Here is a 24143-nt window from a genome sequence, read left to right on the forward strand (position 1 = left end):
AAGGCTGTATCCTTAATTCCCATGCTCCATAACATACTGGTGCCCCTTTCCTCCAAGAATTTGTCCAGTTCCTTTCTGAATCCAGCTAAACTGTCAGCTTCCACAACATCTGGGGGCAATGAGTTCCACATTTTAATTATACTTTGTGTGAAAAAGAACTTCTTTTTGTTAGTTTTAAACTTACTACCTACTGGTTTCATTTTATGACCCCATCACTTTACATTTATCTACATTGACATGTACCTGCCATTTATTGTTCCAGACCCTTCTGTAGTTTCTCATGGTCTGCCTTGGCCTTTAGCATTTTGAATAATTTTGTGTCATCAGTAAATCTGGGCACCTTGCTACTCACCCTCTTTTTCACATAATTTATGAATACGTTTCACAGTTTCATAATTGGTAGGGTAAGCAGGGACCTGAGCAGATCATCAAGTCCGACCCCCTGCCATGGCAGGAAAGAGTACTGGGGTCAAATGACACTGGTGAGGTGATTATCTAGCCTCCTCTGGAAGACCCCCAGGGTAGGAGCCAGCACCACTTCCCTTGGAAGTTTTCCCTTGGAAGTTGGTTTCAGATCCTAGCCACCCTGACTGTGAAGTAGCGCCTCCTGATATCTAGCCTGAACCTACTCTAACAGCTTATGGCTGTTATTCCTAGTTACTCCTGGGAGTGCTTTGGGGAATGGGGTCTCTCCCATTCCCTGATGGTGCCCCTTGGTAAGTTTATAGATGGCCACCAGATCCCCCCTCAGCCTTCTCTTGTGGAGGCTGAACAGGTTCAGGTCCCATAGCCTCTCCTCGTAGGGCCTGCCCTGCTGCCCCGGATCATGCAAGTGGCTTCCTCTGGACCCTCTCCATGTTGTCCACATCCCTCCTGAAGTGCAGCACCCAGAACTGGATGCAGTACTCCAGCTGCGGCCTGACCAGTGCCGCACAGAGGGGGAGGATCACCTCCTTGGACCTGCTCGTGATGTATCCGTGGATGCACAACAAGGTGCGGTTAGCCTTCCTGACTGCATTCTCACATTGCTGGCCCATGTTCATCTTGGAATCAATAACGACTCCAAGATCCTTTTCTGCCTCTGTGCTAATGTGAAGGGAGTTCCCAGCCTGTAGGTATGCTGCTGCTTTTTCCTCCCCAGGTGCAGCACCCTGCACTTGTAAGTGTTGAAACCCATCCTATTCTTGTCCGTCCACCCTTGTAACCTGTCCAGATCTAGTTGTAGCCCGTCCCTTCCTTCTAGGATGCCCACTTCTCCCCGCATCTTAGCATCATCCATGAATCTTAACAAGGTGCTTTTCACCCCCTTGTCCAAGTGGCTGATGAAGATGTTTAACAGTGCGGGTCTGAGGACCAAGCCCTGGGGGACCTCACTGCCCACATCCCTCCAGGTCAAAAATGACCCATCCACCACCACTCTCTGGTTGCGGCCCTCCAGCCAATTTGCAACCCATCTGCATAGGCATCGACACCACAGTTGCCTAATTTTTTAATGAGAACAGGGTTAGAGACAGTGCTGAAGGGCTTCCTAAAGTCCAGAAAGACTACCGTATTTTTCGGACCATAAGACGCACTTTTTTCCCCCCAAAAGTGGGGGGAAAACGAGGGTGCGTCTTATGGTCCGAAGGTGTGTGTCCCGGGGAGATGGGGCGGAGCTTGCCCGTGGAGGCGGCGGAGCCCGAGCAGGACATCCGCCGCTTGTTTAGACCGGAAGCCGGCGCCCGTGCCAGTGGCCGGGAGCCGGCAATAAAAATGGCCGGCCGGAACAGACGGGGCAGGAGTCCGAAGGAGGGACTCGCTGCCGCGGAGACTGAGGCTCCAGGAGGGGTGCGTCTTATGGTCCGGTGCGTCTTATGGTCCGAAAAATACGGTATGTCCACCACAACACTTGTGTCCAAGGACTCTGTGACCTGGTTGCAGAAGGCCACCAGGTTGGTCTGACAGGACCTGCCTCTAATGAACCCATGCTGATTGCCCCTAAGCATGATCTTCCCCGCTAGTCCCTTGCAGATGTGCTCCTGGATAATTTTCTCAAAGAGCTTCCCCAGGACCGAGGTAAGATTAACGGGCCTATAGTTTCCTGGGTCCTCCTTCCTTCCTTCTTTGAAAATGGGGACCACATTGGCTCTTTTCCAGTCCTCTGGCACCTTGCCAGAGCACAGGTGCTCGTAAAGCTGTACCAGGGGTCCCATAATGAACTCTGCCAATTCCCTCAGTGCCCTGGGGCGGAGATAGTCAGGACCTGCTGATTTGAACATGTCCAGTCCCACCAGAAGTTCCCTAACTCGGTCCTCTCTGACCCTGGGCCCGGCTGTGCCTCTCCTGAGTCCATCCTGAATCCCACTGGGGGGGATGTCCCGGTTCCTGCTCAGAAAAACAGAGGCAAAGAATTTGTTAAAGAGGTCAGCTTTATCGTCTGGTGTGACCACCAGATTTCCAAGCATGTCCTGCAGGGGACCCACGTTACCTGGTGCCTTCTTTTTACTTCCTATGCATCTAAAAAAGGACTTCTTGTTATCTTTCATCTGGGTCGCTAGTCCCAGTTCTGTCTCTGCCTTAGCCTTCCTAACATCCCCCCTACAGTCTTGAGCAATGGAGGTATAAGCCTCTTTGGTGATGGCCCTTCCCTTTCATTGGGTGTACGCCTCCTTTTTAGCTTTAGGACATTCCTGAATGCCTTTGGTGAGCCATAGGGGCTTTTGAGCACTCTTGCCCCTTTGATTCGTGTTGGGCCTGTCACCCTTTGGGCTTGGAGGATCATCTCCTTAAGGAACCCCTCCCCTCCGGGACCTCAGTGTCTCACCAACTAATCTCCTTAATTCATTGAAATCAGCCCTCCCTTAAACAGCATTTGTTCCAAAGCAGATCCCTGAGGGGTCCCTGCTGTTTACTTCTTTCCATCCTGAAAGCTGACCTCTTTGCTTTCTATCTTTGAGTCAATCTCTAATCCACAAGTGGACGTCTCCTGTAATCCCATGATTACCTCATTTAGTTAAGAGCTTCTGACAACCAACGGATCTTGTGAAAAGCTTTTTGGAAGCCCAGATAGACTATGGCAACTGGATTGCCCCAGCTCACCTGCTTACTGACACCTTTAAAGAACCCTAGTACAGGGGTAGGCAATCCCCAGCAAGGGAGCGTGGCATGCAAAGACATTTTGCTTGGCACATGTGCCTTGGTGCTGTCAGTGGGGAAGGGGCTGGGGTTGCACTCCTCAGTAAGGCAAACAATTTGAACCTGTTATCACAAGAAAATTTCCCTATTCCAAATCACACAAAATTCTAACTTTCCAATATCTTTTTCTGAGATGAACTGAACACACCATTGTTTTATAAAATGACAAAATATTTTCTATATTATACTTGACCCCATTTCTTATGTATCTTCACATTAGTTATTTTTAATAAAGTGCTTCTGCTTATTCAACAGAGGGTTTCACTGAGATGTCCGCAACTTTCTCCTGAGTTTTATTCTTTTATTTATATGATTTACATGCTGTCCTTCAAGGCTCAAGGAAGCTTATGGCAAGGGAGACACAACAGCAATTAAAAGAGTGCTGGAATAAATAAAGTAACAAAATCACAAAATAAAGCAGAGACCCACTGAAAAACATCTCTGCCTAGTTTTGGTTGATAAATACCTGCCCAAACAGAAAAGTCTTGCAGTGCTTCTGAAAATCGATTCAGATCATTTAGTTCCTAGTAAGATTAATAAGTAGTCAAAGATATTCTTTCATTTTTTCACAGTGAATTTAATCTACCATCGTGTCACCATTTACCTCACTTGATTAGGTCCAGGCTCGACTAACCTAATAGTGCATTATCTCATTGCTCACAAGCTTTTTCCGGGTCATTAATCATCATCAGTTCTGCCACAGAATCTCAAAGCAGCCCATTGTAAATCTTTTTGCCTCTATGGAAATATATCATTCATTCCTGCTCTTTGTTTTCTGTCTCCTGGTTAATTCACAATCCACAACAATATCCACCTTTAGCTGCATTAGTTCCTTGTTTCCTTAGTGGCCACTTTTTATATTTTTAAAATCTAAAGAAATATCAGCTTGTTCCCCTTCATCCATTACTTCATTAATGCTCAAAGAATTCTAAGGGATTGAACAAGGCATACATTTCCTTTGGCCAAGCAGTGTGGGTTACACCTTTATACTGTGATATTCACAGTGGTTAAAACTATATTTATAGTTACAGTTTCAACCAGTTTACTAAAACAGCCGACATAGGTTGGTAGCATCCTGGAGGTTATTTAGAGAGCAGGAGTTAGTCTGAAATCAGGTACAAGGCAGGGCAGGGTGGCACCTTAGCCTCCTACTACATGTTACAGGTACGGTACAATTAACTGGTTAATTGCACAATTACTTTGAGACCAGCTACACAAGCAAAGTAGCTGTTACACCATAAAAAGCTCCAACCAGCTATAAAGTCAGACCTCGAAAATATGTACTAACTTTATGTCTGGTTGCTATCCAGCTTTAAATTTGCATGTGTAGCAGTCTGCCCCTGCAGCTGGGAGCCCATCAGCTGACTGGGGTGCACCAGGCGCAGCTGGGGCTGGGAGTCCTGCAGATAATGGGACTCTCCCCCGCAACAGTGCCCCACCTGGAGGCACCGGAGGCCCCATGTATGGATCATGCTTCAGTTCTGTCACACCTTTACTTGAAAGTCCAGAGGGACCCACAGGTTCAGAGAGCCATAAGCTTTCATAGGTGACAGCCTACTTTGTCAGATAGTGGACTCACCAAAAGAATGGACCAATGTCATATTTAGAAGAGCATAATTTAGTGTAAAGCTTTGTTTAAAAAAACCCAAACAAACTCCACCTAACTGTACAGCACTGCAAACTGACATCCACACCACACAAATGCAAGACCCCAGTGACAGCGAGTTACAATTGTATTTCTTAAATACTGCTTATTCCTACCAGTTCACATGCAAGATACTGGTTCTTCAGTGTGGAAAAGTCTGATCAGTGCACTCCACGATAGCTTGATAACCATGTTAGGGCTGCTCCCTACTCATCTACCAGATGAAGAGATCTCCTCCTCTTCTGAATGACAGCAACCCTTCACTAATTACAGGCCGGATACTTCATCATTACACCCTCCATTAAGTGCTAACTTTAGGTATAAAAAGAACACCTGCCTACACGTTAACAAGTCAAGTGTCTCTCACAGCCAGAGCCCCGGAAGCAGGTTTCCCCATCTAACTCGTAACGTTTCCAGACCATTCTAAGGATGACTCATTCTCAGAGCAAATCTACATCACAGGGACACACCTTGCCTAATCCAGTCTACTACCACCAGCAACCTTTCTTTTAGGATTAACAGAAGTTATGGAAATATGCCTGGTTGGGGGGAAATGCCCATTTCAATATCAAGGCAGAAGTTAATGTAATATTTCTGTTCACAAGCTAATTAGCTGGAGGAGTCCACAGCAAAGGCAGATCCATTGAGAGCAGCAGTAAAAGCTTGGCTTGCCTAGCAACCGGCACTGGGTAACACATGGTGTTTGGTACAGTGCAGTATCAATAGAGAACAAGAGCTGCTAATTTAATATACATCACAGATCGTCAGTCTTTACAACTATGGAAACTGCTGAGTATTTTTAGAGGCAGAGAATCAACAGATCTTATTCTTACGCCAGAGCTCTGCAGACACCAGAGGAACCAACCAGACGTTTACTACATTAAATCTTACTCTGGTAGTTTAGCTGGCAAGGCAAAAGTGTCTATGAGGTCAGTTACATTTGTATGACTCAGTCCATTGCTGAACATAGGATGAAGGGTTCAAGGAAAGAGGATATGGCCAGGTATGAATTGATAGACATACAACAACAACAGATTCTTTTGTTACCCTGACGAAATCTACCCTTCTTCAATAGTGCTGTACATGTTCAATAAATGAACACTTTCTTACCTTCGTCTTGATTTGCTTGGGCGTGTCAGTGAGGAAGATGGAAGAGTTGGGATCACTGGCACTCATTTTTGTCTGTGCTCCTTGCAGGGCTGGGAAAAAGATGGAGTGTAGTAATGCTGGTTTTGGGTATCCAAGTCTAGGTGCTACATCTCGGGTCATTCTGAAATAAGGATCCTGGAACAACCACCAATAAAACTGAATATACACAGTTGAAAACTGCTTGATTATTTTTGACCTAGTTCAGCTTCAAAGCACTAATCTTCTGGCAGGATATTCCCTATTCAGTACCAGTTCCCTTAGGCAGCCGACCTACCCTAAAAAAATCCCTCTCTGTATCTCTGTAGTCTCTTTGTGGACTCATGTCATAATCACTCAATACATTTATTTTAAAAGAAGCTGTGTTATGACTTCAGTAACTGTGAAAGCCACACGTTGGATAGCTCAGACAAGAGTTGGCCACCTATCAACAGGGGCTGGCAGATGGACTGCAAGCTTCCACAGGCACAGAATCTGATCTAGAGCACTGAGCACTCTCCCAGCACCGAGTTAATAGTGCATTTTTACAAGCCATGTCAGGGGCTGACACACCTAACAAGTGTGTGTGTGGGGGGGAAATCAATTGTGGTGACAATACAGTATGAATGGAAAGTAATGGTTTCGTTTAGGGCTGTCTAACGGGCAACCCAGGGGATACATGTGGTCCTTGAGGAGTTAACTTGCAGCCCCTGGGCTCCTACCCAGCTGTTTGCTCCCCCCACTGTTCCAGCTGCAGCAACAGTAGGGGCATCCAGGCTCCCCCTCCCTCCTCCAGTTTCAGCTTCCTGAAGTGTAGTGCAGGCTGTAGCACCCCAAGAGCCCTGGCAGCCCTGACACCCCTGGCAGCCTGGGATGTCTGTGCGGTACGATACAGCTGGGGAGTTGAGGGGGAGGCTAGGGTGCCTGTGTGCACAGTGCAGCAAAGGGGGCAGTGGCCGCCTGTCTGGCCCATGTAGCCCCCAGACACTTATAAGTTGGACAGTCCTGCTTTAGTTCATACATCTCCCAGTGGCTGCTCCCAGAGGAGGTAAAGTCCTGTAGCTTATGGCATTCAAATGGTAAAAATCTATTGTTTGGATGGTAAAGGCTGGGGATTTGATCCCTCAAAGAAGGCCATGGTGCCTGACTAGGTGGGCACAACACATGCCTACACCTGTACACTACAGGAATTGAGCTGAGATCACGATGGATTCAATACTTAATAGAAACATGTACTAATTAGTAAAGTGTGACTCTTGGCTGAAGGGCTTTTGTTTTTACTGGACATAGTGTAAGACCCTTCCACTTTCTCACCTGTCTTCCTAAGGAAGGTGCTTGTGGAAATAAACTTTTCTAAATGCATTCATGCCCCGGCAGAGAGGTCTGATGTGTGCCTTAAAACCCGCCCCCACACCCCTTAAAATAAAGCTGATGCATAATAAGATGATTTCTCACTTGATCAATGGCACATGGAATAAGACACTGAATGTCCTCCTTGCCCTTGAAAATCTGTGGGAATGTTGAGCTGAAGGATGGAGCAGCTTGAATAGCAGGAAAACTGATCTTTCCTAGAAAAGAAGACATTTTGGAAGATTCTGATTTGCCCTTGCCAGTGCATTATCACCTAGGATGCATAATCAATTAATACTAAAGTAAGTTAACTTTAACAAAGTTCACTGGCATCTCTAAACTAATGATGGTGGGTGTCAGGAAGGGTAATGAAAAGGACTAGATTACTCTAGGCACTCAGTTGGGTCACTGTCAGAGACAGGCTACTGGGCTAGATAGGCCATTGGTCTGACCTACTATGACACTTCTGATATTCTTAATAAGACATACAACTACACAGAAACAATTAATTTAGTTCAATTTCTGAAATACATATTAATTCTATCTTGCTCAGATAGTGAATTGACTGAGAAAGAGAGAGAAGCTTTTGTATGGGATGTTTTGGATAGGAATATTTCTGCCTTGAGTCTCTTCCAGTCCTACTTTTAGGGAATTCTTTATGTAAAATATTAAACTGAATTTTATTTATTAATATAAATACATATAAATATATATAGAGAGAATATATCATAGAAAAGTAGGGATGGAAAGGACTTACAAGAGCAATATTTTTACTGAAACCATTCCAATGCTAATAGTAGTAAAATAAATAATTATTCACTACACTTAAGCTTATCACACAAACTTAGATAAATTCTGTATTTAATACTTCATTGCCATTAAGACAACAGTAGTATTTATATTGCAAAAAAAATTGTTAGCTGTAATTTGGCTTGAAGAAGGACACCAGTTTAAAATATTAATATTGAGCTGTCCTTCTCACCCTTTTAATGAGCGCAGATCCTAGTCTGTTTACATAACCAAGTTGCCTTTGACTTAAAAAGTGTGCAAAAAGCTGTAATTTCTAGTGATTCATATTCACAATCTTACCAATGCAATCGCTATCTGTAAAACCAAAGATTCCTTTCACTTGGTTAAATGTAACATGCTTCTGAATCTTTACAATGTTTTTGTAGAATCCAGGACTCATTCTGTAAGGCAAAATGAAAAGACAAATTAATAGCAAAATATAGTTTCCCTCTTCAACTTTTTCTAATATAATTTCTGCAATAAAACTGACACAATGCAAGTGAGCTGTTACTCCACCTGAGCAGTACTGCTTTATGACACATTCTGGATATACTTGTTGTTAAATAAAGATTATTTTACATTTTCTTATTGAAGCTACCATATATTTGTAGACGGGGCTCATGAAAAGCTTTTTTATGAAAATTGGCTTTATTGGTGGAAGACTGGGGTTTCCTAAATATGAAATTTCTCACAGTCGGTAGCTGCTGTACGCTGAAAACATAACCTTTTTGTCAAAAAACATGCCTGGAAACAGAAATATTCTGACTTGCAAATGATGCTGGGGTGATGCTCATGGGAGCTGAAATGGTGTCAGATCCCCATTTCCCTCTCTAGGCCCGGGCATTCTGAACTGAAATCTTCCATAATGTTCTATGGCCAGATACCATCAAGATACAGCATTTGCTCTCTCTTAGAAAGGAGACCATGGGAGATGTAGTTGAACTAGGGAGCTTGGTCTATAGAGAATAGGAGTGGGATGCACTTGACTATGATCCCATTAGACAGCATTTCTAACACCATTTCTAAATCAAAACAGTTGTTTTTTGAATTTCTACTGGAAAGCTGAATTTTTCACAGGAGGCTGTAGCTATTTTTGTTGTTGTTTCAGTTGGTTAAGGATGGGCAGCTCCAATGCTACAGCTAAATTTTGTAAAGCTATTCCATGTGTTGTCAACCCCAGAAATAATTCCAGTGCAAATGGGACCTGTAGTTATCAATGAAAGGAAGTAAAATGGCTGAGAGTATTTCTTCATCAGGATGACATCTTTGCAAATTCCTTGCGCTACAAGGAAAAACAAAAATGGTTTCTTTCCCTTTCAGGAAAGCAAGCATTGGGAACACTAGAGAAAAGCTCCATAACTTTCCTCCAAAGAGCTAACCTCCCCTGAATTAGAGAGGTTTTTTGGCATGCTTGTAACCTCCGTATCTGAACACCTAATTAACCTTCCTCTTTCAAGTGTCAATTATATGTTATGGGTCTACTAAGAACAGTTTTTGAAAAAACAGATAAAAACTTCTGGGGGAAGGATAAAGAAAACCCAAACACTAACAACTTCCAAGGCTAACCCTACAGTCTTTTCTTAGCCAAGACCTTCTATTAAAATTGCAAGGGGCTTTGCAAGAGTAGTACTGATCAAACCTGGTATTACTGACCCACCTCTCTGCAAAAAAAAAATCTGAAGTTGGCTGGGCTGTTACACAAAACAATACATCTGATACAAACATATTAGCACACAACTCATTTATGTACTTGGAGGTTCTTATTACTGTGACTCTCCTTCTCTCCTCTCTTTGCAATCTCTTCAGTCAGGAATTGTACTTTCCTGTATATTTTTATTCCCATTAGATAATGTAACCTCGATCCCAATTAGGGCCTTAAACTGTCACATAAATATAACAACATGGTGCTGTACAAGATGGAATGAGCCAAGGTCCCTGTCTCAAGGATTTTGTAGTCCAGTTGGTACAGAATTGGATCTAAGCCATACAGATGCTGCAGAACACATGAAGGTCTGATTATCATAGCTGTAGGGATACCTGCTGCCTATTCCAATTGTTTCTTTCTTCTGTTACTTTAAAATTCTTATGGAGCGTTTTATTTTTGCTTGGAAGGTACATTTGCTGTAGTCTGTGTGTGGCATAGGAAATTTAGATACAAGTTTGGGAGTATGAGACAATGCCCTAGAGTCTTCTCTTTTTCTGCTTCCCTATTATTAGTTCTTAGGGCATTAGAGGGAAGGGGAAAACATTGCTCACAATTTGCTCATCTTTACTTACTTAAGTAGCTCCTACTCATGCTGACTTGAATAGGACAGACATAAGAGTCACAAATACTCACCGAGTAAAAGATTTCAAGTTCAGGCCTAATATGTTTTAACAAAACATTTCCTCTCTTCCGTTTGCAGACAAAGGGAGGGGAATATAATACGAATGGGGGCACTCTGGAGAATTTTTCTGGGTTTTTGTTGTTGTTAAAATATAAAATATTTTAAAAACTGATTTTTATAAAAAGAAAGAAAGAACTATAATAAATGTAAAATGATAAATATATAGGACCAATACTTCTATACCAGAACTGACTTGAATCTCTGGGTCAGAAGATCTCTGATATTTAATATTGATCACAGGGACTTAGGAAAGTAGGGTTGTAGGGGACCTTACAAGGTTTAATGCAAGGTAATTAAAACATGATCTTATTAAAAAAAAGAGCTCCAAAAATATACATCTGTTCCCTGATCATAAAGTTTTGCAACTTTAATCTTTCCAGGGAACTGGAATTAATGGACAGTCAGGTATTAGCTTATACCTTCAGGGCCATTTGGCAATACTGGCAGATGCATGAGAACATGTAGCAATACTGCAGCTTCAGCAACTGCCATTCAACAAACATTTCTGCTATTTTTGTTCAAGACTGAGACAGATCTCAAAATATACACTGTGTTTGCACATGTACATGAGTGGAACTTGTAACCACACTTGTGGTCTAACTCTGCTGCCACTGGTCTCCATTAAAGGTTTATTGAGAATACAAATGGAAGCAAACTTAGGTAAACACTGAGGATGTTTCACAGAAATATGGCAGGCAGGCATGAATAAGTTAGAAGAAATTCAAAGCCTTATCAAGAAGTCTTTAAGCTTAGGCAGTTTGGAACATCTCAGAGGCACTGTCCTCTTGCATATTATTGAAAATGTATTTAATGGCATAAAAACAAAAATCAATGTAAAATCATTGAGGTCTTATGTCTTCACATGGGGCCCCTCTTACACAGGAAACAGATACTTGAGGTGGTAAAAATTTGCAAAATTAAGTCCTATAAGAGCAAATTCTTTTCAATGAGTTGAGAACCAATGCCATGTGGGGATACAAAAGGTTAAGTGCCATCTCTAAAGCGTTCTTCTCCATTCTGAAGTCTTCCTGGAAGCTTTTTCTCCTCACCCATGTGAGAAAGTAAACCCTACAACCTAATTTTCAAACTGTATTATAGATCAGGCAGTTACACTAAGCCGCTCATTTTTAAATTGCATGAATCTTGTGAGCTTCTATTAGCGGTGCACCCCCTACTGGAAATTAAAATGGTAACCTTCTTGTTATACTTCAATACAAGGTTTTTGGCAAGTTACTTGTATCCCCTAAAAAGAGCAGAAAAGTTATATCAAGCTAAGGACATCAGTAAGGTTTTGATCCCAAATAATCAAGTTTCAGCCCCAAGATTACCAGTGTAAGCCATAAAAGCATCGTAGACTGTGTGCAACATGTGCCATGTGTAACACAGGCTGAGGAGTCTGACAGTGGGCATGAGAGTGAGACAGTCAGTGTCTTTAAGGGAATCACAGAAAAGTGTTGCAACTTGTTCTGTGTTAGGCTCAGGGCAACCTAGGGAGTATTCCCCCTAGATTAGTGAACTTCGTGGCAGACTCTGTGAGAGAAAAAGAAAAAAGAGTCAGAGATGGAGAAGTGGGATGTAGACAAAAGCACTCCAAGTTTCTGGGATAAGGATGTGTTCTGTGGACTGCATCCATTTGCGCAGTTGTGCAACCAGTGGTCTTTCCTGGATAGTCTCCAGACATAAACCCTGGATGAATAAAAAGGCAAATAAGTGAGACGCCCTCCAGGGGCTGTTGATTGCATGTACAGCTTTGACTAAAGAAACGGAGCATTTACAGAATGCAGAGGATGAGTCAGAGAAACTATGGCAAGAGGTGGCTGTCTTAAAGGCACGAATGTATACATTACAAGGCATGTCCTTAAAGGACAAAGTAGATATTACAAAGTTAAAAAAACAAGTGGAAGCTTTATAAAACCAAAAAGAAGGAAGCAGATAAAGAAACAGCGTTGTGGAAATAGAAAGGACAGGATCCCACAAGCTGTGTGAGAGGTCTTGAAAGATTCTCCAAATTTAACTAGGTCTGACCACCGTCAATGACACCAGAAGATAAGAGAGTTGGAAGCTAAATTAGGAGTGTCAGAGGAAACTGTGGCAGAGATACAAGGCTTGGGGGTGGGAGAAGAGAGGAGGGACATGTAGGAGAAGATGGGTCTAGTGAAAATGAGTTAGAAGACTGGGATGACAATTGCCCAGATCTATATCTTTCCTATTACAATTACGAGTTCAATCACTGGGGTGACCCTCCCTATTGACCACCCCCATTTCCCCCTTGAGAAGAGAGTTGTAAAGGTTAAGTGATGCCTTGTTGCCTGCCAGAGGCCTATGGCCCCTATTGTGGAAAAGGGTCTTCAAGGGTGCCTATACATGTGCTCCGACATGTTCTAATTAGTTGCAGTTAGAACATGTTGGAGCAGACTCCATTAAAAGGCCCCCCTTGGCCTGAGAAACCAGCGTTCCCCGATGGCAGGCCCACTGCGCATGCGCGCAGTTTAAAAGGGCCCGCCAAACAGGGAAAAAAAAAGAAGAAGCTCAGTTAGGCTCCAGAGTGGTGAGAGACGCGCAGGTGATGCCCGCTGCGCCCCCGCTCCCCCGAAGGCCCCCAGACACCCCCTCAGCAGCCGCAGAGCCCCCTGCCGACCCCCAGCACAGCCGGAGGTAAGCGGGCTCGTGGTGGGAAGGGGTTAACTCCTCGCTTGCTGGGAGAAGGCGGCTGCGTGGAGCCAGCCGGGTCAAGCCCCTGCCCAGGCCCCTACTTGGCCCAGCCCCCCAGGGAGCCCCGCGACCGGAGCCGCGTGAACAGGCCGCATGAACAGGCCGCGTAAACAGGCCGCGTAAACAGGCCGCGTAAACAGGCCGCGTAAACAGGCGCTTGGGTTAGCGCGGAGTTCACGCAGGAGAGGGCGCGGGAGGGCACGAGACCCTGCCTGCGACCCCCCCAGAGTAGTCAGCCCCAGCCGTAGCCAGCCTATCAGAGGCATGACACGGATGGGCACGTGCCGCACCCCCTCGGGTCCCCTCGGGCTCTGTGGCCCCGCCATCGGGCACCTCAGAGACGGCCACCCAGACGGAGCCCGTGGTCCTGGGCTCCACGCAGACGGAGCCCCTGGCTCTTGGCTGCGGGGGCTGCCTGTCCCTTTTTCAGGCTCTGGGGCCTGGGAGCATGGCCACCTCCCCTTGCGGGGTCTGCTCCCTACTGGGGTCTCTGGTGCACCAGCTGGAGGAGCTCCAGGCCACAGTCCAGAGACTGCGCGCCATCAGGGACTGCGAGCAGGAGATAGACTCCTACTGCCAGGCCCTTCTCCCCCGGGAGCCGCAGGGGAGAGCTCCGTCTCCCTCCGCGACTAAGGAGGACTCTGGGACCTCCCGCTCTGCCCAGTCAGGGGCATGGACCAAGGTGGTCAAGGGCCCCAAGGCCCGCCGCACTGAGGCCCCTCCCTTGCTGGAGCTTAGCAACAGGTTCGCACCTCTTGCAGCCCCAGCAGAGCCTGCTTAGTTGCCAGCTCCCGCAGGCAACCCAGGCTCGACCGCAGCTACTAGCCCCGCTCTCCCCAAGACAAAGCGAAAGGTGTTTGTTGTGGGAGACTCCATCCTGCGGGGCACTGAGGGGGCAATCTGCCGCCCTGACCCCTTAGCCCGGGAAGTCTGCTACTTCCCAGGGGCCCGCATCCGAGACATTGCGGAGAGGATCCCGCAGCTCCTCCGGCCCACAGACCACTACCCCGTGCTCCTTATTCACGTGGGCACCAATGACATGGCTCGGAGCACCCCCAGCCAGGTCATGAGGCGCTACAAGGAGTTGGGAGTGGAGCTTAGGGGTCTGGGAGCTCAGGTGGTGTTTTCCTCGATCCTCCCAGTCTCGGGCTATGGGCTGAGGAGGGAGAGGAGGATCCACGCAATGAACCAAAGACTGCGGCGCTGGTGTCAATCGGGAAGGCTTTGGTTTCCATGACCACAGCCCGCTCTTTGGCGAGAGAGGCAGCAAGCTGCTGGGAAGAGATGGCCTCCACCTCTCTCCCCTGGGGAGGAGGCTCTTCTCAGCCAGGCTGGCTGACCTGCTCCACCGGGCTTTAAACTAAGCCCGCTGGGGGATGGGGGGACTACTGCCACTGCTGGCCCGCTGAGCGGCCCTTGCAAAGCCAGCAGACCAAGGCACTTAAGAGAGACCACCCCTGCCCCAGCCCTGGCACAATCTGTGGGCAAGGCAAGAGCCCCCAAGCGCACACTTGCCTGCCTGTACACTAATGCCAGGAGCCTGGGTAACAAGCAGGAGGAGCTTGTCCTCCTGCTCAGTGCAAAGAATTATGACGTTGTTGGGATAACGGAGACCTGGTGGGACTCCACCCATGACTGGACCACGGGTATAGAGGGCTATACCCTGTACAGGAGAGATCGTGTTGACAAAAGGGGTGGGGGTGTAGCTCTCTATGTCAAGGAAAGCTACATGTCCCTGCACGCTGATGTTGGCGACCGGCATGGACAGCTAGAGACCCTCTGGGTAAAAATTCGTGGGAAAAACCGCACAGGGGACACAACGGTGGGAGTCTACTACAGACCTCCCACTCAAAGTCCTGAGCTTGACCAGGAGTTCACCCGGGAACTGACTGAGGCTGCTTGCTCCAGGACCTTGGTTGTCATGGGTGACTTCAATTACCCGGACATCTCGTGGGAAGATCACTCAGCAAAATCCAAGCGGTCGCAAAGCTTTCTCTCATGCGTGGATGACCTCTACCTGACTCAAGAAGTCTATGGGCCAAGGAGAGGCAAAGCGCTGCCCGACCTGCTAGTGGCTACCAGGGACGACCTAATCGGCGACCTAGTGATCGATGGGAAGCTGGGTGACAGCGACCACGAGCTGATCATCTTCACCATCTGCCGTAAAGCTGGCAAGTCAGTCAGCAACACAGAAGTCCTTGACTTCAGAAAAGCCAACTCTGACAAGCTCAAGAGGCTAGTCGGTCAGGCCCTCAGGGACCATGACCCCAGGGAGATGGGAGTTCAAGATGAGTGGTTGCTTCTCAAGGAAGTGATCCTCAATGCACAAGCTAAATCTATTCCAACACGGAGAAAAGGCAGCAAGAAGGCACAGCAGCCCTCCTGGCTCTCTAGGGACCTAGCGGACCTCCTGCGGCTAAAAAGGAAAGCCTACAAAGGATGGAGGATGGGATTCACCTCCAAGGAGGATTATTCTGCACTGGTCCGGTCCTGCAGGTAGCAAACCAGGAAAGCCAAGGCTGCAACTGAACTCCAACTAGCTTCAAGCATCAAGGACAACAAAAAGTCCTTTTTCAGATATGTGGGGAGCTGGAGGAAAAGCAAGGGCAATGTTGGACCCCTGCTAAACCAGATGGGGCAACTGACAACTGACGCCCAGGAAAAAGCCAACCTATTAAATAGGTACTTTGCGTCAGTCTTTCATCAGTCCCGTGGGACGCCCATGCCTGCTATGGGACAGGGAGATCCGGGTGATGGGGATCCCCTACCCTCTATCAATGCTGACCTTGTGAAGGAACACCTTGAGAAGCTGGATACCTTCAAGTCAGCCGGCCCTGACAATCTGCACCCCAGGGTACTCAAGGAGCTGGCGAGCGTCATAGCCCAGCCCCTGGCACAGATCTTTGAAAACTCCTGGCGCCCTGGTGTAGTGCCCGAAGACTGGAAGGCGGCCAATGTGGTGCCGATCTTCAAGAAAGGGAGGAGAGTGGATCCGGCTAACTACAGGCCCATTAGCCTGACTTCTATCCTGGGGAAGATCTTAGAAAAGTTTATTAAGGAGGCCATCCTTGAGGGACTGGCCCAGGCTAACATTCTAAGGGACAGCCAGCACGGGTTTGTTGCGGGTAGGTCTTGTTTGACCAATCTCATTTCCTTCTATGACTAGGTGACCTATCACCTGGACAAGGGAGAAGAGATTGATGTCATATATCTTGACTTCAAAAAAGCCTTTGATCTGGTATCCCATGATCACCTCTTGGCCAAACTGCCCAGTTGTGGCCTTGGCTCCACCACGATCCGATGGCTGGGAAACTGGCTCCGTGGTCAGACCCAGGGGGTTGTAATCGATGGCAGTCACTCATCGTGGTGCCCTGTGACCAGTGGGGTCCCTCAAGGCTCTGTCGTGGGACCCATCCTTTTCAACATCTTCATTAATGATGTGGACATTGGAGTCAGGAGTGGACTGGCCAAGTTCGCCGATGGCACCAAACTTTGGGGCAAAGCATCCATGCCAGAAGATAAGCGGGTGATCCAGGCTGACCTGGACAAGCTCAGCAAATGGGCGGATGAGAACCTGATGGTGTTTAACACCGAAAAATGCAAGGTTCTCCACCTTGGGAGGAAAAACCTGCAGCTTCCTTATAGGCTCGGCAGTGCTATGTTGGATAGCACTACAGAAGAAAGAGACTTGGGGGTCATCATCGACCACAAGATGAACATGAGCCTGCAATGCGATGCTGCGGCTAGTAAAGCGACCAAAACGCTGGCTTGCATCCATAGATGCTTCTTGAGCAAATCCCGGGACGTCATTCTCCCCTTGTACTCGGCCTTGGTGAGGCCGCAGCTGGAGTACTGCGTCCAGTTTTGGGCTCCACAATTCAAAAAGGCTGTGGAGAAGCTTGAGAGAGTCCAGAGGAGAGCCACGCACATGATCAGAGGTCAGGAAAACAGATCTTACGATGACAGGCTGAGAGCCATGGGACTCTTTAGACTGGAAAAGTGCAGGCTCAGGGGTGATCTGATGGCCACCTATAAGTTTATCAAGGGTGACCACCAGGATCTGGGGGAACGTTTGTTCACCAGAGTGCCCCAAGGGATGATGAGGTCGAACGGTCACAAACTCCTTCAAGACCGTTTCAGGCTGGACATAAGGAAGAATTTCTTTATTGTCTGAGCTCCCAAGGTCTGGAAGAGTCTGCCAGCGGAGGTGGTTCAAGCACCTACATTGAACACCTTCAAGAGTAAATTGGATGCTTATCTTGCTGGGATCCTATGACCCCAGCTGACTTCCTGCCCTTTGGGCAGGGGACTGGACTCGATGATCTCCCGAGGTCCCTTCCAGCCCTGATGTCTAGGAAATCTATGAAATTAGAATGTTCCAGTGTGCCTCACCGTTACGTGTATTCAGCATCCTGCATTTCAAAATGGCTTTAACTAAAACTTGTTGAACGACCTTATATAACTGCCTTGCATAAGGCAGTCAACAAACAAGGTTAGGATTGGGATAGATACCTTTAATTTTAATGGCAATCAGAAGAACCCGAGCAGCGCATACGATTACCCCCCTCACCATGCAATGATGGGGAAAAAAAATTAGGCTCTCAGAGCATCGGTGGGTGAAAGGTCCATTCAATGAGATGCAACCCAGAATTCTCAAAGACAAATGGGTTCAAGATTTGTAAACTCAACTGTAATAGTTAACAGGCAAGTGTAACCCTAAAACCAAATATTAAAAAAAATGGACAGGAGAATGGGACCTTTACTACATCCCCAGAAATGGGAAGTAGGAGATCATGTACTAAACAGGTTGTTTAAAGAGATGGATCACTCACTAAGTCTTTTATGGACAGGGATTGTAAACAAGACTAGTGCGACAGTGCATCAAGTGGTAATCCAAAAAAATAAGCAACCTATACATGAAGGCATGGAGAGACCAATAACAGGGGCAAGAAGCTCTTCTTTTTTGTCTTACAGGGACAACATTAGTAAGATACAGATCCTCCTGATGATAACAGAAGCAGCAAAACTGTTCAGCTAGTCCAGATATAGCTGGTGGCAGAATGATTGTGTCAAGGCCAGCGTTAACAAAAACGTGTGCAATTGACATAATAGCTGGCACATGTCCGCTGAAAGTCATGGGCAACATGTCTCTATGTTGTAATATAATGACAGCATGAGATCACACTGGACACTGAAGATGAAGTCTGCAGCTATTAGCACCATGTTGATGGTACAATATACTGAAAACTTTATTATAGTTAGCAACTTTACAAAGGGAAAACATTCATGTAAAACCATAACCCATTCGGGAAACTATCAATGTGCTCTACAAACCAGTGATGGACAACAGGTGATAGAACAACAGGCTAAGGTGTTTCATAGAATCTAGAAAATGAAGGTTGGAAGCGACCTCTGGAGGTCGTCTAGTTCAACCCCCTGCTCACAGCAGGATTATCTCCAACTAGATTATCCTAGCCAAAGCTTTGTCTAGCCGGGTCTTGAAAACCTCTAATGATGGAGCTTCTACCGCCTCTCTGGGTAACCTGTTCCAGTGTTTTACTAGCCTCCTAGTGAGAAAATTCTTCTTAATATCTAATATAAACTTCCCTTGCTGCAATTTGAGACCATTGCTCCTTGTTCTGTCATCTGCCACCACTGAGAACAGCTCAGCTCCAAATAGTTTCCCCTGGTTCCAAAGCAAGATCTTCTTTTCAAAGAAATTAGTTTTGGCAACCTCAGTAGTTTGAGAGAAACTGTAACCAATTATACATTTATGATGTTCCATGTATGTATGAATGTAATTAGTTTTAAAGTTAGTAACATTAACAGCTCTTGTAAAAGGTTTATGCAAAATAACAATGAAAGGTTTAATCAATGTTTAGTGTTAATTATGCCAAATTATTTTCAGGGACCACAATCTGAACCCAAGCAAAAAATGAAAAAAAGGATTTAGAAGTGCTATTGGAACAAGTGGAAACTGCCGACGTGACCCTTAATTCTACAAATGTAAAAATTCTGGCTAATAAATTAATCACAGCAACAGGTGCAACAGATGAGTTGAGAAGCCCCAGGTCCAGCTCCTTGTTACATACCAACACAATTATTAATCTAACTAAAACAGAAGCAAGACAACTGGGAAAATTGTTAATAAAAAGAGTTAAGAAAACAATTAACATGATAGAGAAAGCCACAACTGACATGATAGAGCAAACTGCAAAAGCAGTGGCATGTACCCAAGCATAATCTTTGTTAAGTCAAACGCAAATGCAATTAATTAAAGATGTAGTACTGGGCACACCTGAAGTAGAATGAATGTGGATTTGTGAAAAGCATATAAAAACTGGCAGGAAAAATGGGCTTCATGGTAAATAATGGTGAATGGTACCATAAAACATGGGGAATGGGACTTAGGGCAAGTATGTTAGAAATAATTTGATAAATATTTCTTAGGGTTCCACTGTTTAAGTCTTCCAATGTTCCCAATGGAATATGGCATACCATAAAATGGGTTCCAGCACCCCAATGAGTTACAAAGGATGGAATGTTTGTTAATCTAAAGTACTGTTGATTGTAAGGGGCAGGGTATATGTATGCCCCACAAGCATATAAACCAATTGCAAAATTAGGACTAAAGTATAAACAGAAAATATTATGATGGTGAAAGTAAAGTGGACAGCACAGGAGGAACCACAGTAAGTGTGGTAGGAAAATGCCATGATAAATATAAATGGGAAACCTAATCTCACTCTTAATCACTGTGTAGTAGCGTGCTAGAATAATGTAACCACATTACTAACTGGTAATGGTGTCAGTTGAAAAGCCTCTCCCATCCATATGGCCCAAATAATGTTCAGCTATTAGATAAAAGCCCCAAAAAACCCTGTTGAAGTACCTGATGGATACAGATGTTGGGTAAGCCAGGTCAAACTAACACGTTGCCTTGTCTGAGCATGCGCTGTGCTTGGCATGGGGGGCATAAAGCACTGTTTTCTTTTCTTTTTTTTCTATGTCTGTAAGCAGCCACGGATAGTAAGAAAATTCTCATTAAAAGCAAAGTTCTGTGTTAAGTGGCACAAAAAATTGTCTCATAGGTTTCAAATCCAGTCATAAAGCTGTGCTTATGTTGCTAGCTGTTGAAAGTACACAGAAAATACTTTAAAACGTTTGATATGGGTCATGAAATTGTTATAAACTTACCCCAAGTAGTCAAGATCAGAAAAGATGAAGGTTTTATTGATGTTAAAACCACAGGCTATGATATCCTTTGCATTCTCTATAGCATATTCATAAGCTCTCTTAACCGTCAGATCTTTCCAAAGGTACTTCTCATCATCAGTCAACTGTATAACCAAAGGAATATCAAATACTTCTTGCAGCCACCTATTCAAAGTTAAAAAAATATTTTAAGATAACTTACAGTGAATAGGTTGTAAATTCAGAGGAAAAAAAACAAAGAAGTTTGAATCTCTACCTCTATGCATGTTATTTAGTCATTGATACTTTCACAAAACCATTGCAAAAATTCTATCAAGTCAGAACACGCAGAGTCCCCGTCACCCTCTCTCAGAACTACTCTTTCACACACATTTTGCATAGAACATAAATGGTTACTCAGGCAAAATTGAAACAAGGCTAGGTTTCTAAGGCCACATCAGTGGCTTCACTGTATTTGCTGTCATTCAGGAACATAAGTCTGAAAGGAATTTTGTGAGTCTTCAAGCCGAGTTCCCAGCTACTGTTGGTACCAGGTCATGCAAACTATTACATAAACTTGCTGAGTTGGCATACACTTATTTTACAGGAAAAAGAACAACGAATAATATTTACCTGACACATGGGAAAGTTACAGTGGGTGCTGGGACTGTAACATATTTACTTTACCAAATGTGACCTTAATATTTCAGTAACAGATTTTTACGTTTGCTCTTATATTTAACTGAAATAAACAGTTCTTGATTGTGATGCGCTGTTCAAATGTTATATGCAATTCAATATGTCCCTAGATGAAAACCAAATGTTCTTGTCCAATATGAAGTACATAACATAGTGGCTCAAGCTACTTACTTTGTGAAGATAAATGGGATCAGATGACCAACATGCATTGCCTCAGAGGAGGGGCCTCTACCAGTATAAAGGTAAAAGGGCTTCTTATTTTCATATGCATCAAGAATTTGGTTCATATCTCTACAGAAAATAAAAAAAAGAGGCAACACAATATGACTTTTATAGAAGCTGAGCAACAAGGATAAATGAATGAATTCTAGAAGGACAACTGTAAGAGAAAGTAAAATCTTGGATTTGAAGAGTGAAAGCTTCTGACTGCCAAATGTATTCACATATAAAATAAAGCAACTTAACACTCTATTATTAGCATACTTAAAAGGAGTTACCTAAAGAAAACAAGAAAAGAAAAGTTGTGCTTGCCTAAACCTCAGAGAGAACATATAAATAGGTTAAAAAAAGTAAAGTCAGAATTATTTAATAACAGAAAATACAGCATTTATATTATGACATTGGATGGGAGGCACTGGTTGTCCACTGGATTTCAACAGTGTTGACCAGTGGTTCTTAATCTTTTTAGACTTAAGGCCCCCACTATGGATTCCTATTTGAAATATGTCGGTTTGTCTTGTGGAGTCATGTGTAAGTCTTTGTACACTTACTAGTACTAATGTTGCGTGACACCCTTAAAAGGATCTCAAGGCATCCCAGGATGCTGTAGATCCTTGAATCTGTGTAGAGACTCAAGGAAACCAACAGACACTTTACATGAGCCCAGAGAGGTCTATGTCGTTAACTACTGATTGACGAATGGGCCTAGGCATGACTAGAACCAGACAATACCTAACACTTGAAAATTTTCCTGCTTGAATCAACAACTTGTATCCATCTGCTTTCCCTTGCACCTTGCTCCCAAAAAGTTTGACTGTACCAAGAAATAAGATTTTATTTCCAGGAACAAAGGGTAACTTTAAAAAGGACTTAGATGTGGGATTCAAGGGATTTTATTTCTGCTGATAAGCTGTGATACTCCTTCAATAGATGCTAAATGTGAGGAACTCAAGCAAGGAGAAATTGCTGAATCATACCCTATGACAAACAGCTTCTGAATCCTTCCCCTCAGTTATTTATAAGGGGTTATAACATTTCCTGTGCTGCCCACACATTCATTAAGGCCACCTTTGCAAAAGCGAGTCATGCAATAGCCATAAATATAACTGCTAGTTGCATCATTTAATAAATAAAGATGTGCTGCTTTACAGAAAGCTTTTAATATTTTAGTGCTAGACTTTAAGAGAAAATGACATGCCAAAACTACTTGATTTCTCTAGACTTAATATTTTAATACCAGCTGTTTCTTGTTAAACTAGTGACATGATAGTTTTTCTGTTTAACACAACAGCATTTATTTGCTATTTTCTATGCTACTGTTTCATGCACGTTATAAAAACAGTGGTCCTTATAATACAAGGTGGAAGGAAGGCATCACAGTGAAATAGCAAAGACTCCCATATTGCATTCCCCAAATTTTCCCTACTTACTTGGAATTAATGGTGAAGTATTCTAAATCAATGCATATATTCTGAAAGAAATTAACTAGCCTTTGGGGGCAAAATTTTTCTGTCAGGATGGTGTAAATCTGGAGTAACAAGCATAGTTTCAAGCATGTTCAATTGGGTTTACATTTGTAAAATGACAGCACAGCATGGCTTTCTATTGGACACAGGTTGCTCCCACTACATGGACAGGTGCTGTATATATTCTGAGCTGCACGCAGTCCTTGTCTTTGCACTGGTAAGAAAACTCACTCACCTATGAGAAAAAAAGATGCCTCTGCGTAGAAAGTGGTGAGGTTTTTGCCCAGTTACTCTTTCTATTCGACTGATCAGCTCTTTGTCAACTTTACTGCTGCCAAACCGAACTGCAATAAAAATTGCATAATTTATATATGTTGCCAGCTGAAGTGCTCTATACACTTAGACAGAATACATTCCTTAGGCACTAAACTGAAGACATCTAAAACAACATTACAAAGCTGAAATAATTTGGGTCACAGTTAATTACCATGTTCAGAAAACTTGCGAACAGCTGCTCACTCTTGCCACAGTAACAGCACCTCTGACCCCTCCTAGCCTTGTAGGATCACCTTTGTGATCTTTGGCAGAATCATTCAATTCTTTCACTCTCGGACCGGGACCTAGATACAGTCCCCTGGTCCCAACTGTGACTACCACAGCAGGGCATTCTTTACAGGTGGAAACCAATGACTGGTTAATACAGTACGTATACAATCTCCTTAAGATACAGTAAGACAAAAGTATTTCAGAGAAAACATCCCTTTAAAATCAATAAGAAAGTTGCTTCAGGAATGGATGCCGTGTAGCTCTACAGCTCTCTTCCTTACCTCCCAAAGCTTATTGCCAGCCATAAGCATTCAAACTGTTCTCTTTGCCTTTCACACCTCAGAAAGATTAAGTCCTTTGCTTTTATTTTGATACCATTATGGAAGCTCCAGCTTGACTGGATTCTCCACAAAAACATAAAGATTGAAACTATCTGGCAGCATTGCTGTAACCAAGATAGCTGAGTGAGCAAAGACAGTCTGCCCCTCTGGGATTAGAATAAATATGACCCTTCCTAAAACCGGTATCAGGAGAGCAGATTCTTTGAGAAAAGTATTCAAGGATGTATCAGGCATCAAAAACAGGCATGTAAACAGCTGTTTGGGTTTGACATCAAGAAAACAGAAACTGACAGCAAGTTCTCGTTTCGAGACGACAATATAAATACGCTGAATGCAACCTGAGAAGTCTACAGAACAAATGCAGGACAATGTTAATGATCTCATGAGAAATCATCTGAGAACAGCGCATCTCCAGAGGTAGAAGAAAAAAGGGGCATCACTGGGAATTTTAACCAGATTTATATTAACCACTGCTCATCCCTCCATCTCTTCCTCT

General features: G+C 44.4%; 1 protein-coding gene across 1 annotated transcript in view; it reads right to left on the reverse strand.

The window, feature by feature from the left end:
• Positions 1-24143, reverse strand: part of WARS1 (tryptophanyl-tRNA synthetase 1) — a 45681-nt gene that overhangs the window by 7072 nt on the left and 14466 nt on the right. Inside the window, exons 4-9 of the mRNA XM_090034023.1 lie at positions 22996-23104; positions 21247-21366; positions 20380-20562; positions 8384-8484; positions 7400-7512; positions 5930-6103 (exon numbers count right to left, since the gene is read on the reverse strand). Of these exons, the coding sequence (XP_089890149.1) occupies positions 5930-6103; positions 7400-7512; positions 8384-8484; positions 20380-20562; positions 21247-21366; positions 22996-23104 (800 nt within the window). The remainder of the gene's footprint in view (positions 1-5929; positions 6104-7399; positions 7513-8383; positions 8485-20379; positions 20563-21246; positions 21367-22995; positions 23105-24143) is intronic.

This window comes from Crocodylus siamensis, chromosome 2 (assembly GCF_052110815.1).
Source record: "Crocodylus siamensis isolate JL-2025a chromosome 2, ASM5211081v1, whole genome shotgun sequence".
In the NCBI taxonomy this organism is placed as follows: domain Eukaryota; kingdom Metazoa; phylum Chordata; order Crocodylia; family Crocodylidae; genus Crocodylus; species Crocodylus siamensis.